At 35.3% G+C, this 15,000-nt stretch overlaps 1 protein-coding gene across 1 annotated transcript in view; it reads right to left on the bottom strand.

Moving 5' to 3' along the window:
- The window catches only part of WNK2 (WNK lysine deficient protein kinase 2), a 331,019-nt gene that overhangs the window by 158,406 nt on the left and 157,613 nt on the right, over positions 1-15,000 (bottom strand). Inside the window, exon 9 of the mRNA XM_053720758.1 lies at positions 4,271-4,470. Within this exon, the coding sequence (XP_053576733.1) occupies positions 4,271-4,470 (200 nt within the window). The remainder of the gene's footprint in view (positions 1-4,270; positions 4,471-15,000) is intronic.

Below are 15,000 nucleotides of genomic sequence, written 5' to 3'. Positions count from 1 at the left end.
AATCGCAAATATTTAAAATGTTGCAAATCAAAATAAGGTTCAGAATCACAACTCTAGAGAAATTGTCTATATATAAGAAATTGAGTAAAAACTTGACAAAAAAAAAGGTAAAAACAAAAAAGGTATAAAAAAAACCAAAAGGAAAATAACGTAAATATAAAACACAACGGATGGAAGGGATAGAACAAGATGTAACTATCGCAACAATAAGTTGAAGGTCATCACTATTGTAGCAAAAACGGAGTGCTGAAGTCATCATTACAGAACTAGACCACAATAAATAATCCTAGTTTGGCCATGCAGTGGTTTATCATTCCTTCATCAGAAACTTAATGTACTTTAAGAGCTCATATGGTTATTTATATTTGAACTACAATTTTGAATTGAATAAAAGGGACAAAGGGTCAATAAAAAATGTACTAATGTGCTAGAGCATTTTCTTATTGCCTGAACAGAACTGTGGGTTTACCCCAGGTAAAGTTGCTAAACACAATCAAAGTAAGCTTCATATTGTTAATGCAGTGCACTCAACTGTCCTGCATATTGCAGGATTTTCACAGGTTTGGAAAGAAGTGTAAATACAGGGGCCCATCTTCATTGCTTCACCTATATCATGTCTGGCCCCTCTGTGTGCCACCCTGCAAACGAGGCTCACAGATTAAGAAAAGTGAATGGATTTGCCTTTACAATAATGTGGCAGGATTTCCAAGATGGCCGCCACAGAGTTGCTGTACAGAAAAACCTGCAGGAAGACTGAGCATATTATCTGACACAGACTAACCAAAGGGTGAAGAATGACTCACATTTATCAAGAGGCAGCTCCTCTTTCTCTTATGAGGCTGTGGGCACAGCTGCTGTTGATTGCAAACAACCATAAAGAACGCTGTTGAAATGGGGTGGCCCCACCATAGCCTTTTCCATGAGGGTTAGAGTGATGTAATTAAGTGTTACACCCCTGGGTTGGGAGCTCTGCCACTGTCATTTCCCCTTTAGTGCAAATGTCCCCTGACTCCACCTCCCACAAGTCATCTTTATCTCCCAGTCCCCAAAAGTCTCTGGGAAATTTTGGAAGGTATGTCAATGCCATAATGGTCAAGAGCTGAACGCAGCAAATGAGCCAATCAGCATTAGCATATATGTGAAGCCACCAATTACTGGCTATGTTGAGCTCTGATCACCACTGTATTGCGAACCCATTGACTTTAAACCTGGGCTTGACAAATCTAGTTTCCAGGGTGCAGCTAACTCCTAGAATTTTATCTCTGGCTCCTAACAAGTTTTTCCCCATATAGCTTAATGCAAATACCATTGCCTGACTCCTAAAAGCATGTCTAAATATTCTTCCTGTTACTCTACTTCTAACATTTGGAACAAATTTGTCAACCGATACTTAAAACTATATTTGTAACCCCTTTGCAGTGGTTAAATACACATATCTCTTAAAGCAATAGTACAATACAAAGAGTTAGTTATTTAGAGTATTTTTTTTAAACTTATAGTTCCGTTTATGTCCCTTGAAAATGTCAACTGACAGTTCCACTGTAACTTCCATCACCCTAGCTAAAAGGATTAGATTTTCTAGCCATTTTTATTATGTCATTTATTTTAAATCTATCTACTCCTATCATTAAAATATTTAATTACTGAGATTTTCTTTTAATATCTCGAAACAACATGGTTAGGAATTAGAAATAGGTGAAGTCTCATTAAAAGGAGATGATATATTTTTGCTAAAAAATACATTTAAAAAAATACAAAAAAAATAAAATAAATATCTTGTATAAAATCTCAAAAAGCTAGGTGTCTTGGCTTTTAATCTTATTCAGTTGGAAATAAAAAAGGAGCAGAAGGTAATTTCTGCATATTAATATTATGCAGCAGCTTGGAAACCTATCTATATAATGAGTTTTAAACAAACAAAAAAACAGTGTGAGATACTATTTAACTGATACATAAAAAAAATACCTATTGAACAGTATCATATGATTTAAATAACCAAGTTCCTCCCTGGGAAGGAAACAAGTAATTCAAAAGAAGCCAAATGTGATTAAAATATCTGTTTACAAAATGATCCAATTAAAGTAAAAAAACACATCAGCCTTCTGCATTATCCCATACACGAAATGTCTAGGTTGGGAAAAAAAATGCATATATAGCTATAGTTTTAAAAAAAACTGAATGGAAGAGAGGTTAATAACAGGATGTGTGCGAGAGAATGTTACATTAACTAATTTATAGTTTTCCTGTATGCTGAACAAGCGACATTTTAATTACAACAGTCAATCAAAGATGTTTGGTTATTGCTCTATGCAGAGAAAAGCCTGATAGTATTGGAGGGGGCTGTATCTGCAGAGTTGCATGTGTAATAAGATGTAATATTAGCATTGGAAATAGTTCTGGGAATTAGAATAAAACCTCTTTAATCAAGAATTATGAGATCTCTCTCTCTCTCTCGTTTAAATATATGTATGTTCGATAAATATGGGCAGACTCAGAGGTGGTGCAGGCTTGCATAAGTGAGCCTCTAATCACAAATTTAAAAAGCAGAAACGGCTTCTTATACTACTCCCACCCCCTCAGAGATAGCAGGATAAATCACCCCTGCACTCAGGACGATTGACAGGCCCGGTTGTCATGTAAATGTTTGGGTGAGAGCAGGGGGCAGGATTGCATGAGAGAACTCTTGTGCAATTGTAAATTTTGCCACGTGATGCTGCATTGCAAGTGCTGATTTTAGGCAAAAAGGTTATTTACTTGAGTCAATCTGCAATCTTGATACATTTTTTTCTTCAATTAATCTTACGGTTCTTATTTCTGAAGTCCTGTCCATGAAAGCATACTGAGGTAGGCTCAGGAGCTTGCACGTGTCTTGAGCGCTATATTTATAACATGGTTACAAAGATTGTAACAAATGTTGCTGCCTTATATTTCTCAAGATACAAACAGGTTCTTGAGCTTTCCCAAGTTTACAACTAGTACTCCGTTTTTTTGGTATATGCAAAACATAGCGATGTTGAATCTGTTTTAAGACAAAAAGGCAAATTGCTTGTGGAAACAAATGGATAACCAATTTTATAAGAAAGTGTGAACTCTCTTATAGACAGGAAAACAGAGACTTTTTTTCCTTTAAAAAACAAACATGGGAAACAAATGCAAAAACATCTCCACCTACCGCCTCACTGGTATTTCCAATAGATGGACTACCCCCAAAGTTATTAAGTGAATTCCTTAGTCCCCACTTTAAGTAGACCTTGTTGGCGCCTGCTTGATCTTCTGCTGATGATAGAATTGTTGGACTAGTAAATTCTCCTATACTACAAGATTTCTGCATATTTCCTCCTGGTCGTTTTGAAGTTTTTGAATTGGCTGATCTGGGTTTCTGATCAATTATACAATGCAGAGAATTATGTAGCCCAGATAAATCCAGACTCTGCCTACAAGATCTCCTCCTACTAAAAGGAGGTAAGGAGATTGAATTATTTTGTAGATCATATTTGTTAATTGTAGAATTTGGATACAGGAAGGAACATGACCTTTGGGAATCTTTCCTGCACTTGAGATGCATTAAGCATGCCTGGCAGTTCTCCATCTCACGCTGCATTGACTTTGAAACATGTAAAGAGTTCCCCAATTCCTCATGGTAAGGATCTAGACTATTAGCTTGCATGTTCTTTTGCAAGCCTTCAGCTGGATTAGAGGGGGCCAGAGCAGTCTGTATAGAGGAGGTCATTACAGAGTCACTATGTCTGCGGTAACTAGAATATGGGTTTGGAACAACTTGCAATACATTGTTCTCATCAACAAAAGATTGTTTTCCCAAAGGGCAAAGAGAACACATCATATTTTGGTCTCTACTTAATAGTCTATTATGTTCAAGAGAATAGTTAAACAAATTCAAATTGTTTGGTGGGTACTTTATAGGAGATTGAGAGCACTGGTATAGATTTGGACACTCGATGGATGAGCTACTTCTTTTCAGACTTCCATCGCATCCAATGTTGTGGTTGGGAAGAATATCTTTTACTAAGCCTCCTAGGCAAGAGAGAGGCAAAAAGCCTGGCCCAAAAAGTTCTTGAACAAATGAAGGAATACCACTGTGAAACTGAATCATGAAAAAAAAAAAAATCAAATGTGATCAAATAAAATTAAACATGGTCAAAAAAAAATAAATAAAAAATACATAAAATCAAGTGAATTAAGAAATCTTTACAGATATTAACAAAAATAAAACATTGAAAGGATATCAAACAATTATAAATATTTAACTTACTGCAAGTGCCTGCTGGTATTGTGCAATTTGGTGCTGTGGACTTTGTGGCAAAGTCTGTCCATCAAGTATAGGAGGGCTGTAGACTCGTTGTATAGCAGGGGGTATAGAATCAGGTATAGAGGCATAAATCACACTTTGCTGGCTACTCTGCGAATCCGAATACACAGTCGACCCTTGGCCACTGTCAAATGTGCTGTCAGCTGGCAAATACAATAAGTTATTAGAAAATGATCCAACACGCTGTAGGTCAAATGCTATGCAGAAATTGTACATTTATTAGTTATCAGAAACAGGAGAGAGCACTGCAGTGGTTAATAAAAAAAAATAATGAACAGTCTATTTTGTTTCCAGTTTTGGAGAAATGAAAAAGCTTCTAAGGTTTCAGTTATAACAGACCTATTTTTAGTTTTCATAGAGACTAAAAAAAAGGACACAGCCAGTGGGCAATGTGGGTTCCTATTAGAAGATCATTCTGTCATGGTTAAAGAAACGTATAGACAAAAAGGATGACAGTCTTCATTATAGCTACAGTAACATTCCCAAAAAGTCAAAAATATATTTTTCCTTGCAGTGTTTGCTCTTTAAAAACAAACAAACTATATGTTACAATTGTAAATGATTACTTAAAAAAATGTTAAATATTTATAGTCAGAAAATGTAAAGCTTTAAATGGACAGTAAACCTTCAGAAAATGTACTATACAATGTTTAATTATGCATGGTAAAACAAAATCACAACTTTCATTATCTATTTTGTACCCTTTTCATGACAATTAAAAAGGTCATTATAGAGCAAAAACTACAGTCTCTAATTGGTTAGAGCATGTTATTTTAGCTCTAGCAACCCTGCTAGTCTATGTATTTAATTATATATATATATGATATATATATATATATATGATATATATATATATATATATATATATATATATATATGATATATATATATATATATATATATGATATATATATATATATATATGATATATATATATATATATATATATATATATATATATATATATATATGATATATATATATATATATATATATATGATATATATATATATATATATATATATATATATATATATATGATATATATATATATATATATATATATATATATATATATATATATATATATGATATATATATATATATATATATATGATATATATATATATATGATATATATATATATATATATATATGATCAAGCAGAGCAGAACGGCAGTGGAAAATGAAACTACGATACCGACTCCATCTGGACAAAACGAGGAGCAGCGGATGACTTTCACTACCGTATATAGTCCATCAACGAGAGCATTGGGTAAATCATTGAGGGAACACTGGCATATTGTACAAGGTGACCCGTCACTCCCATTCAATGGCTGGCAGCATCCCAGAGTGGGATACAAACGTGATAAAAAATTTGAAGGATCTCCTTATGCTTACTGACCCAACCCACTGTTATACACCTGAGACCTGGTTGTCACAGAGAAAAAAAACGGGATGCTACAGGTGCTTGGGGTGCACCACCTGCAATGCTATGATCCCGGGGGCTACCTTTGGTCATCCCCATCGAAATCAACGATTCAAGATTAGGCATGTGTTGACGTGCACTACTACTCATGTGGTCTATCTATTAAATTGTAGCTGTGGTCGTTTTTATGTGGGTAAAACCCCAGATGACGCCAGAACCCGCTTTGCGAATCACAGGTCATCCATCAGAATCGCCCTGAAAAAGGGCTCTAGTGACCAGCCTGTGGCCAGGCACTTTGTGGAGAAGGGACACAGACTTCAGGATCTGAGATTCACCCTAATTGATCACGTCCCCCATTGAGGCGGGGGGGTGATAGGGACACACTCCTCTTGCAGATCGAGGCCAAATGGATTTTTCGGTTGAATACCCTGCAACCCCATGGACTCAACACCATGTTTGATTGGCACTGTTTTCTTTAATGACTTGCCATTTCTTGTTTATGTGGCTATCTTTATGAGCCGCACATACAATATCAGGCTACCTGATTTTGAGTCCACGACATTAGAGACATCCTACTTGGAGAGTCCACGTTCTATTTTCTAATTTTACTATTTTTATTATTTTTTTATTATTTTTTTTATTATTATTTTTATTATTATTATTTTTTATGTTATTTGTTTTTGTTCTCGTTGTTTCCTTTTTGTTTTTTGTTTTTGTGTTTTTTTTGTTGTTTGTTGTGTTTTGTGTTTGTTTTTTGTTTTCCTGTTTGTTTGTTTTTTGTTTGTTTTTAGTTGGTTTTTGCTTTGTTTTTTGTCTCTCCTTTTTTCTTTACCTCCTTTTTTCTCCCTTTTCTTGACTTCCTTCTTTTTATTCTGACTATGAACCTTCTCTTTGCAGGTCCCAGTTTAATTTTCCCAATATATGTGCTTTATTAGTTTCATTTATGCTCATTAGTCTCAGTCAGATTTATAGTTGGCCTGATATAATTACTTGGTGGTATAGTTAGTAGGGTGAAGTTGCCCTATCAGCATTTGTTATCGCCGCTATGGCGATATATAATACATTACCTGCTATTGGTTGATAACCCAAATTGTGATTGCACGATATTTTGTAACGATCCAAAGTGATCTAACATATGTATTGGTTAGGGTCATGTAGTAACTAATGCTGATACTCTAGATCTCTAATACCATTAATAATAATTATTGTTGCTTATGACTCCGCTCTAGATCTTGGTCGTTGTGATTCGTTTCCTTGGCAACAGACCACAGCCCTGGTGATTGGCGCATCGGCTCCCACGTGAGCGGCCGATGCAGTTCCGGGTTTCTCTCCTCTCCCAGCGTTGTATACTGGTGCCGTGATGCGGTTTACAACGATCGGTCTGATCCCCTGTCTGGTATGTTGGCATCTGTCACCATCATTTAAACTTAATGCACGCTCGTGTTATATTTGTTGATAATGAGCAGTATTCTGATTAAGTGCTTTGAGGTCTTTTCTTTTCTTTTAACTGTGATATGTATGCTCCACAGCGGGGTCCAGTACTACCTAAAGTCATTTGTTTTATAATGTTTTTATTAAGTTTTGCACTGTCACAAGCGATGTATGAGCTAGGATGGCTCACAATACACTCTAATATGAGATTAACACTATGGTGTTTATTTTGTGACTCAGAGGTCACCATGACAACCAATTTGGCGTTTTTTTGTGCTAATTGGGGGGAGGGTTTGTTTGTTGAAATGTATAAATTCACTATTGTTTGATGCAATCACTGTCTGAGGAAGGGGACACCCTGTCCTCGAAACTTCACTAATTTTCTTTGCTAAGTAAAAAGTATTTTGATAAAAGTCCAGTGAGTGCAAGTTCTCTTTTGTTCATATATATATATATATATATATATATATATATATATATATATATATATATATATATATATATATATATATATGCTAATGTCTGTTGCATGATACATGTGCAGAGGGAAAATGGAAATAATTTTGTCAGGAAAAAAACTCCTACCAATATGAAATTTATAGGCTTATTGCATTATATTTTTATTATGCATTTGCCGATTATGTGATTCTACTATATCTAAAGAAACAGTAAAGTCAAAATAACTTTTGTGATTTACTTCTATTATCTAATATTCTTTTTTCTCTTGTCATCCTTTATTGAAAATTCTAACCTGGTAGGTTCAGGAGCAGCAATGGAGCTAGATGTTGATTGGTGACTGCACATATTACTCTTGTCACTGGCTCACCCAATCTACTCAGCTAGATCCCAGTAACAAGTTGCTGCTCCTTAAGCAAAGGATATCAAGGGAATTAAACAAATGTGATAATAGAAGTAAAAGGAAAAACTTAATTGTTTTGCTCTATTTGAATCATGAAAAAAAGAAAAAATTGGTTTCAGGTCCCATTAGTGATTTTTTAATCACACATACTTAAAGGGATAGTAAAGTGCAAATTAAACTTTTAATGATTCATATAGGGCATGTGAATGTTAAATAACTCTCTTATCATCAAATTTGCCTTTGTTCTCTTGGTATTCTTAGTTGAAAGATAAACCTGGATAGGCTAATTTGCTAATTTCTAAGCCTTTATTTGTCCGCCTCTTATCTGAATGCATTTAACATTTTTTCGCAGCTAGAGGGCGTTAGTACAATGGTATTTGTATGAGACCCATGAACTAACACACGTGGAGTTATTTAAGAGTCATCACTAATTGCCTGAAATGCAAGACTCTCAAAAGATCTGAGAAAAGAGGGCCGTCTGCAGAGGCTTCGATAGAAGGTAATCACAGAAGTAAAAAGTGTATTTCTATATCAGTGTTTATGCAAAACTGGGGAATGGTAAATAAAGGGATTATCTATACTTTTAAACAATAACATTTTTGGTGTTTACTATCCCTTTAAAGTAACACTTTGGAGACACAGATAAATGTTGACCATGAATGCAAACTAATGGTTACCCAATCAGCAGTAGTCACATGAAATATATATATATATATATAAAATCAATTTATTATTATTTTTTAAATACTCCCTAGATGGAACAATGAAGAAAACACAAACATGTATTTACTGGGACATTGTAATAAAGATTGTTTTTTCTTCTTAAAAACTCATGTTCCTGTACTGAATAAAACATTGTTTGTTTTACTGAATGAGAAAGATAAACCTCTGCAAGTGTAACAAGAAAAGGCATTTATTCCCGTCATCCAGTAAGCATTAGTAGAAAACTAATACTGCAGTATCCATTTCAATTCAATTAGCTTTTTTGTATGCAACCCAACATATTTTTTCATGATTCAGATAGAACATACAAATTGTAAACTTCTCTCCGATGTACTTTTATAACCAAATTTGCTTCATACTCTTGGTTTCCATTGTTGAAAGAGTAGCAAAGCACTATTGGGAGCAAGCTGAACAAATCAGGTGAGCCAATGACAGGAGGCATATATGTGCAGTCACCAATTAGCAGCTAGCTCCCAGTAGTGCATTGCTACTCCTCTGCCTAAATAAATATGCTTTTCAACAAAGGATACCAAAAGAACAAAGCAAATAGAAGTAAATCGGAATGTTGTTTAAAATTGCATTCTCCATCTGAATCATAAAAAAATGTTGTGTTTCAAGTCCCTTTAATATTTCTGCAGCCCCCAAAAAATAAAATATTTTAATTATTATTATCAGGTATTTGTAGAGCGCCAACAGATTCCGCAGCGCTGTAAACATAGTCGGTGTTACAGGATAGCTTTTGTAGGGGTCAAGTGGGTAGAGGGCCCTGCCGAGAGTTTCACTGTTGTAGTCGGCTCTTATGAAGCGATCTGTAAACAGCTGGGCCCATAGGCTTACATTCTAAGGGGTTCAAGGGGAAAGCAATGGAGTTAGGAAAGGTTAATGTTGGTTGTATGCATCCCTGAATAGTAGAGTTTTTAGGCAGTGCTTGAAACTGTTAAAACTAGGGGAGAGTCTTATGGAGCGAGGCAGGGAAGAAACAAGTTCTGAGATGTAGGGGGAGCAGTGCAGTTGAGAGCTTTATATGGCAGGGTGAGGATTTTATGTTTAATCCTAGAGGCAAGAGGAAGCCAGTGAAGGGATTGGCAGAGAGGTGCAGCAGATGAAGAGCGACGTGTAAGGAAGATGAGCCTGGCAGAGGCATTCATAATGGATTCTAAAGGAGCTATGCGGCAGCTAGGGAGACTAGAGAGGACGGAGTTGCAGTAGTCGAGGCGGGAAAGGATGAGAGAGTGGATTAAAATCTTGGTTGTGTCTTGTGTAAGGAAATGTCTAATTTTAGCGATGTTTTTAAGGTGGAAGCGGCAGGCTTTAGCCAAGGACTGGGTGTGAGGAGTGAAGGAAAGATCTGAGTCAAGTGTGACCCCAAGACATCGGGCAAGCGGGGTAGGGGTAGTGATGGAATTATCAACAGTTATAGAACTTTTGGGGGTGGAGACATTGGAAGAAGGGGGAAAAATAAGGAGTTCAGTTTTGGAGAGATTTAGCTTAAGGTAGTGAGAGGACATCCAAGATGAGATGTGAGAAAGACAGTTAGTGACACAGGTTACTAAGGAAGGAGGTAGGTCTGGTGCAGAGAGGTAGATTTGGGTGTCATCGGCATACAAATGTCTAATCAATGCTCATTCACATGTACGATAGAACAATATTTATTACAATTTCCTTGTAAAGGGATAGTCTAGTAAAAATTTAACTTTAGTGATTAAGAGCAGCAATTTTAAGCAACTTTCCTCCTATTATCAATTGTACTTCGTTCTCTTGGTATCTTTATATGAAAAAGCAGGAATGTAAGCTTACAAGCCAGCCCATTTTTGGTTCAGTATTTTTAATTTGGAGAAAAAACAAAACACATCCAACAACTTACATTTCACAACAACTTTTAAATTAAACAGAACAACCCTACTTTAGTGACCTTTAGGGTGCAAGTGCCACTCAAATTGTAATATATATATATATATATATATATATATATATATATTACATATATATATATATATATATATATATATATATATATATATATATATATATATATATATATATATATATATATATATATATATATATATATATATTACAAACAGGAGTTTGTCCTCTCAGTTTCACAAACTGGTGGCTAATATATGGGCAATGGTTCCCTTAGATATACTCAAGTCTCCACATACAGAATTGCCCATCACACAATCATCTCTAGTCACACAAACGGGTGTGTGAAGTCACACAAGACCTTGTTAACATGTGCCCCACTGCATTGCAGAACTCGGATGCACCAGCACTGACAGGCAAGTGAGCAATTCCTCCTGCAGTCAAGTAGTGATGCGCTGCATGCTCAGAATTCTGATTTTGACATGAAAGGTCAATAATTTTTTTCTCACTCCAGGGCAATGAATTTGGGTGCAATCACAACCTACAGAGGTGCTGCTTTTAATTTAATTCTAAATGAAAAGCTCAGAATGACATTAATGCTGAATATACAATTCATGTTACTTATGACTGAGTGAAGTTAGAAAGCCTGGCTGTATCTATTAAGGAAAGAAATAATGTTCAAGTACACCTATGATTATGCTGCAAAAAGTCAATAATAGTGTTATAGCAGTAAAATATCTATATCTATCTATCTATCTATCTCTATATCTATATATAGATATATCTAGATCTATATAATGAAAATAAAAACTACTAAGATTTCTATGGACTTTTTTTTTACAGTCAAGTGCAACACACAAAATATTAAAGTGATAGAAAGAGCAAAATTGAACTGCGGAATCTGTTGGCGCTCTACAAATACCTGATAATAATTATATTCACTGTATTTGGGGAGCATTCCAATCTTTGGAGTATTTTTGCAATATACTTCCATTAGCAAAAAAAAAAAAAAATGCTTTTAACCTACTGTTTTTTTTATTTTAAACATTTGTATTTAGAGATGGAAGCAATACAGATAAATATGAAAACAAGCATTGTGAAATAGGGCTTGTTGATGCGCAGATACCCCCTGATATTTCTTGTATTATACTGAAACACAGGTAAAACTTATTTCAACTCAAGTTTAAAAATATTAAACAACGTTGTTGAAGTTCTAGAGTTATGTTAGAGTATTAAAGCGATAAACAGAAAACATGTAGATACAATAGAAATTTGTTAACAGTTAAGTATAGTGTGTTTTTTTTTTGTTTTTTGTTAGTAGCATATGCACATATGCTGTGAGTGCCCTGTGATCCAGTAATCAAACACTCAGATCTAGCGGTGGGGTGCATTGTACGTGTGTCATACAAGCCACTGCTGACTCTCTGAGAAGTTGTAATACTGGTGCACGTGCCCTCCCAGGATATGTGCGTATGCCACTGAAAAACAGCAATAACTATTACTAGAAGCATTTTTGCTAATGGAAGTATATTGTAAAAATTCTTCTATTTAAAATTGAAATGCACCCATGCATATGTAAATGTTGTATCCCTTTAAAAAGGGACATGAAACCCATAAAACGGTTTTCATGATTTGGATAGAGCATGCAATTTTAAACCACTTTCTAATTTACTTTTATGATTAAAATGTATTTGTTCTCTTGGTATCTTTTGTTGAAAAGAAGGGCGGTAAGCTCAGGAGGGTGCACGTATCTTGAGCACTATGGGTGCACGTATCTGGAGCACTATATGGCAGTAGTTTTGCAAGAATGTTATCCATTTGCAAGAGCAAATTTCCTGCCATGACACCTACAGTAGCTAGGTATCTATTCAACAAAGAATACCATGGGAACACTCAAATGTTGATTATAGAAGTAAATTTGAAACTTTTTTAAAATTGTATGCCGAGTCACAATTTTTTTGGGGGGTTTCACATCCCTTTAAGTTCTTACTGTTCAACAAAAAAATGTTTACAAACCTGGATTTCATACATATGTATCATTTATTAAGGAAATTAAATGTTACATTTTAAAACAAATTCATACAAAAGTACATTAATGTGATATTGTAACTAGCAGGAAATGTATGGTTTATGCACAGCTACTGCAGTATTAAAAAGGGAAAGCGACGGATTAACCAAAAAGGAAACACAGATTTTGATGTAAAAAGTTTAATTACGTGCAGCAACACAAATTTGCAAATACATTTGCAATATTTAGGTTTCCCCTTTTTCCTATAATATAAAAATGTTAGATTGTCTATTTCTGAAAGCTGGAAGTGTATACTGCAGACTTCATATGCCTTAGCCTGTTCTATCTACATCTGACTGTCCCTAACTGGCCTCAAGCAGAGGTGATCCGATAAACTGCCAAACCTGGTCTAACTTCACTAACAAATCTAGATTGGCTTCTTCCAATAAGGTCAGTGGAGTTCATTTATTGAAAAACAAACAATTGAAGCAAATAAAGTGCCAGTAAACTCTATCTATTGGGTACTTATAGAGCGCAAACTAATCACCCGTGAGGGTCTCAAAGCGCTAGTCATAAATGTCAGGATCATCTAGGGAAAAGTAGAAGGTGAACACTACACAGACTGCGATGATGCAGTTTGGTGATTAGTAGCTTAGCTGACCTGATAAAAAGGTCCCAGTAGCAGGCTTCAAGGGTCAATCTACACTAAAAATGTTATTGGTTAAAAAGATAGATAACACCTTTACTACCCATTCCTCAGCTTCGCACAACCAACATTGTTATATTAATATACTTTATAACATTCAAACCTCTAAATATCTGCCTGTTTCTAAGCCACTACAGACAGCCTCTTATCACATGCTTTTGTATTTGTTTTTCACAACAGGAGATTGCTAGTTCATGTGAGCCATATCAATTACATTGTGCTCTCTCCTGTGGAATTGTGCACTAACTGGCTAAAACGCAAGTCAATAGATTTTAAATAGTCACAGTCATGTGATCGGAGGCTGTCAGAAGATGCTTAGATACAATGTAAGCACAGAGGTAAAAAGTATATTAATATAACTGTGTTGGTTATGAAAAACTGGGGAATGGGTAATAAAGGGATTATCTATCTTTTAAAACCATACAAATTCTATTGTAGACTGTCCTTTTCAGGCCTCTTCTCCTGCTGATCAGCAAGAATTGCCCTCCCTCCCATTCTGTCTGTATGGTATGAGTAGTACAGCTTCTCTAGGGTTGCTAGTCAGTCGCCAGGGGCAGGGATAGGGTTATTTGAGCCAATCTAAGTAAACCCACGGCTATAATTTTGGAGCTCCCCTTTTTGTTAGCTGATTGCAACAGCCTGGTGACATCAAGGCCTCTTAAAGGGACACTGAACCCAATTTTTTTTTCTCTTTCTTGATTCAGATAGAGCATGCAATTATAAGCAACTTTCTAATTTACTCCTATTACCAATTTTTCTTTGTTCTCTTGCTATCTTTATTTGAAAAAGGCTTCTAAGCTTTTTTTTGGTGGATGAATTTATCCACCAATCAGCAAAAACAACCCAGGTTGTTCACAAAAAATGGGCCGGCATCTAAACTTACATTCTTGCATTTCATATAAAGATACCAAGTTTATAAAGAAAATTTGATAATTGGAGTAAATTAGAAAGTTGCTTAAAATGTCATGCTCTATCTGAATCATGAAATAAAAAAATTTGGATTCAGTGTCCCTTTAAGGGTTGGAGATCTCTCTACACTCGTCTAGGTCATGGCCTGTTCTGACAGTACATATAGCCATCAATCAGCAAGTGCGACTCAGGTGCCGAACTAAAGATGTGCCGGCTCCTAAGCTTTGCATTCCTGCTTTTCAAATAAAGATCGCAAGAGAATGAAGAAAAATAGGAGTAAATTAGAAAGTTGCTTATAATTGCCTGCTCTATTTGAATCGTTAAAGAAAATAATTGAGCTTAGTATCCCTTTAAATTTATACCAAATCAGAGCACCAAAGATCAGACTAGGACAGCTGCATTGATGTCTGCTTTGTCTGTTCATTCTGAAATACTCAACTGAATGAACACATTCCAAATGTTTCTCGTATATGCATTTCCAGTAATACAGGTTTGGTAAACCGATTGAGTGCCCATGCTAAGCAATTTGATTTAGTTTGTATTTATTAAAATAAAAGATTAGAAAATCATGTGAAACCTGAAAAGGTTACATTAACATCAGTTTATCCGCTCTTGCTTCCTGGATTTAAATGATACAAAAGGAACAATTCATCTGCTTGTAATGAGATAAAATGAAGCCTGGAAGCTTATACTAGGCATCCTCTGCTAACAAGTTTATAGATACCTTCAGATGACTGTCTGT

Source organism: Bombina bombina, chromosome 7 (genome assembly GCF_027579735.1).
Source record: "Bombina bombina isolate aBomBom1 chromosome 7, aBomBom1.pri, whole genome shotgun sequence".
In the NCBI taxonomy this organism is placed as follows: domain Eukaryota; kingdom Metazoa; phylum Chordata; class Amphibia; order Anura; family Bombinatoridae; genus Bombina; species Bombina bombina.
Note: the sequence above shows the minus strand (reverse complement) of the source record. Positions and strands in the feature narration are given on the sequence as shown.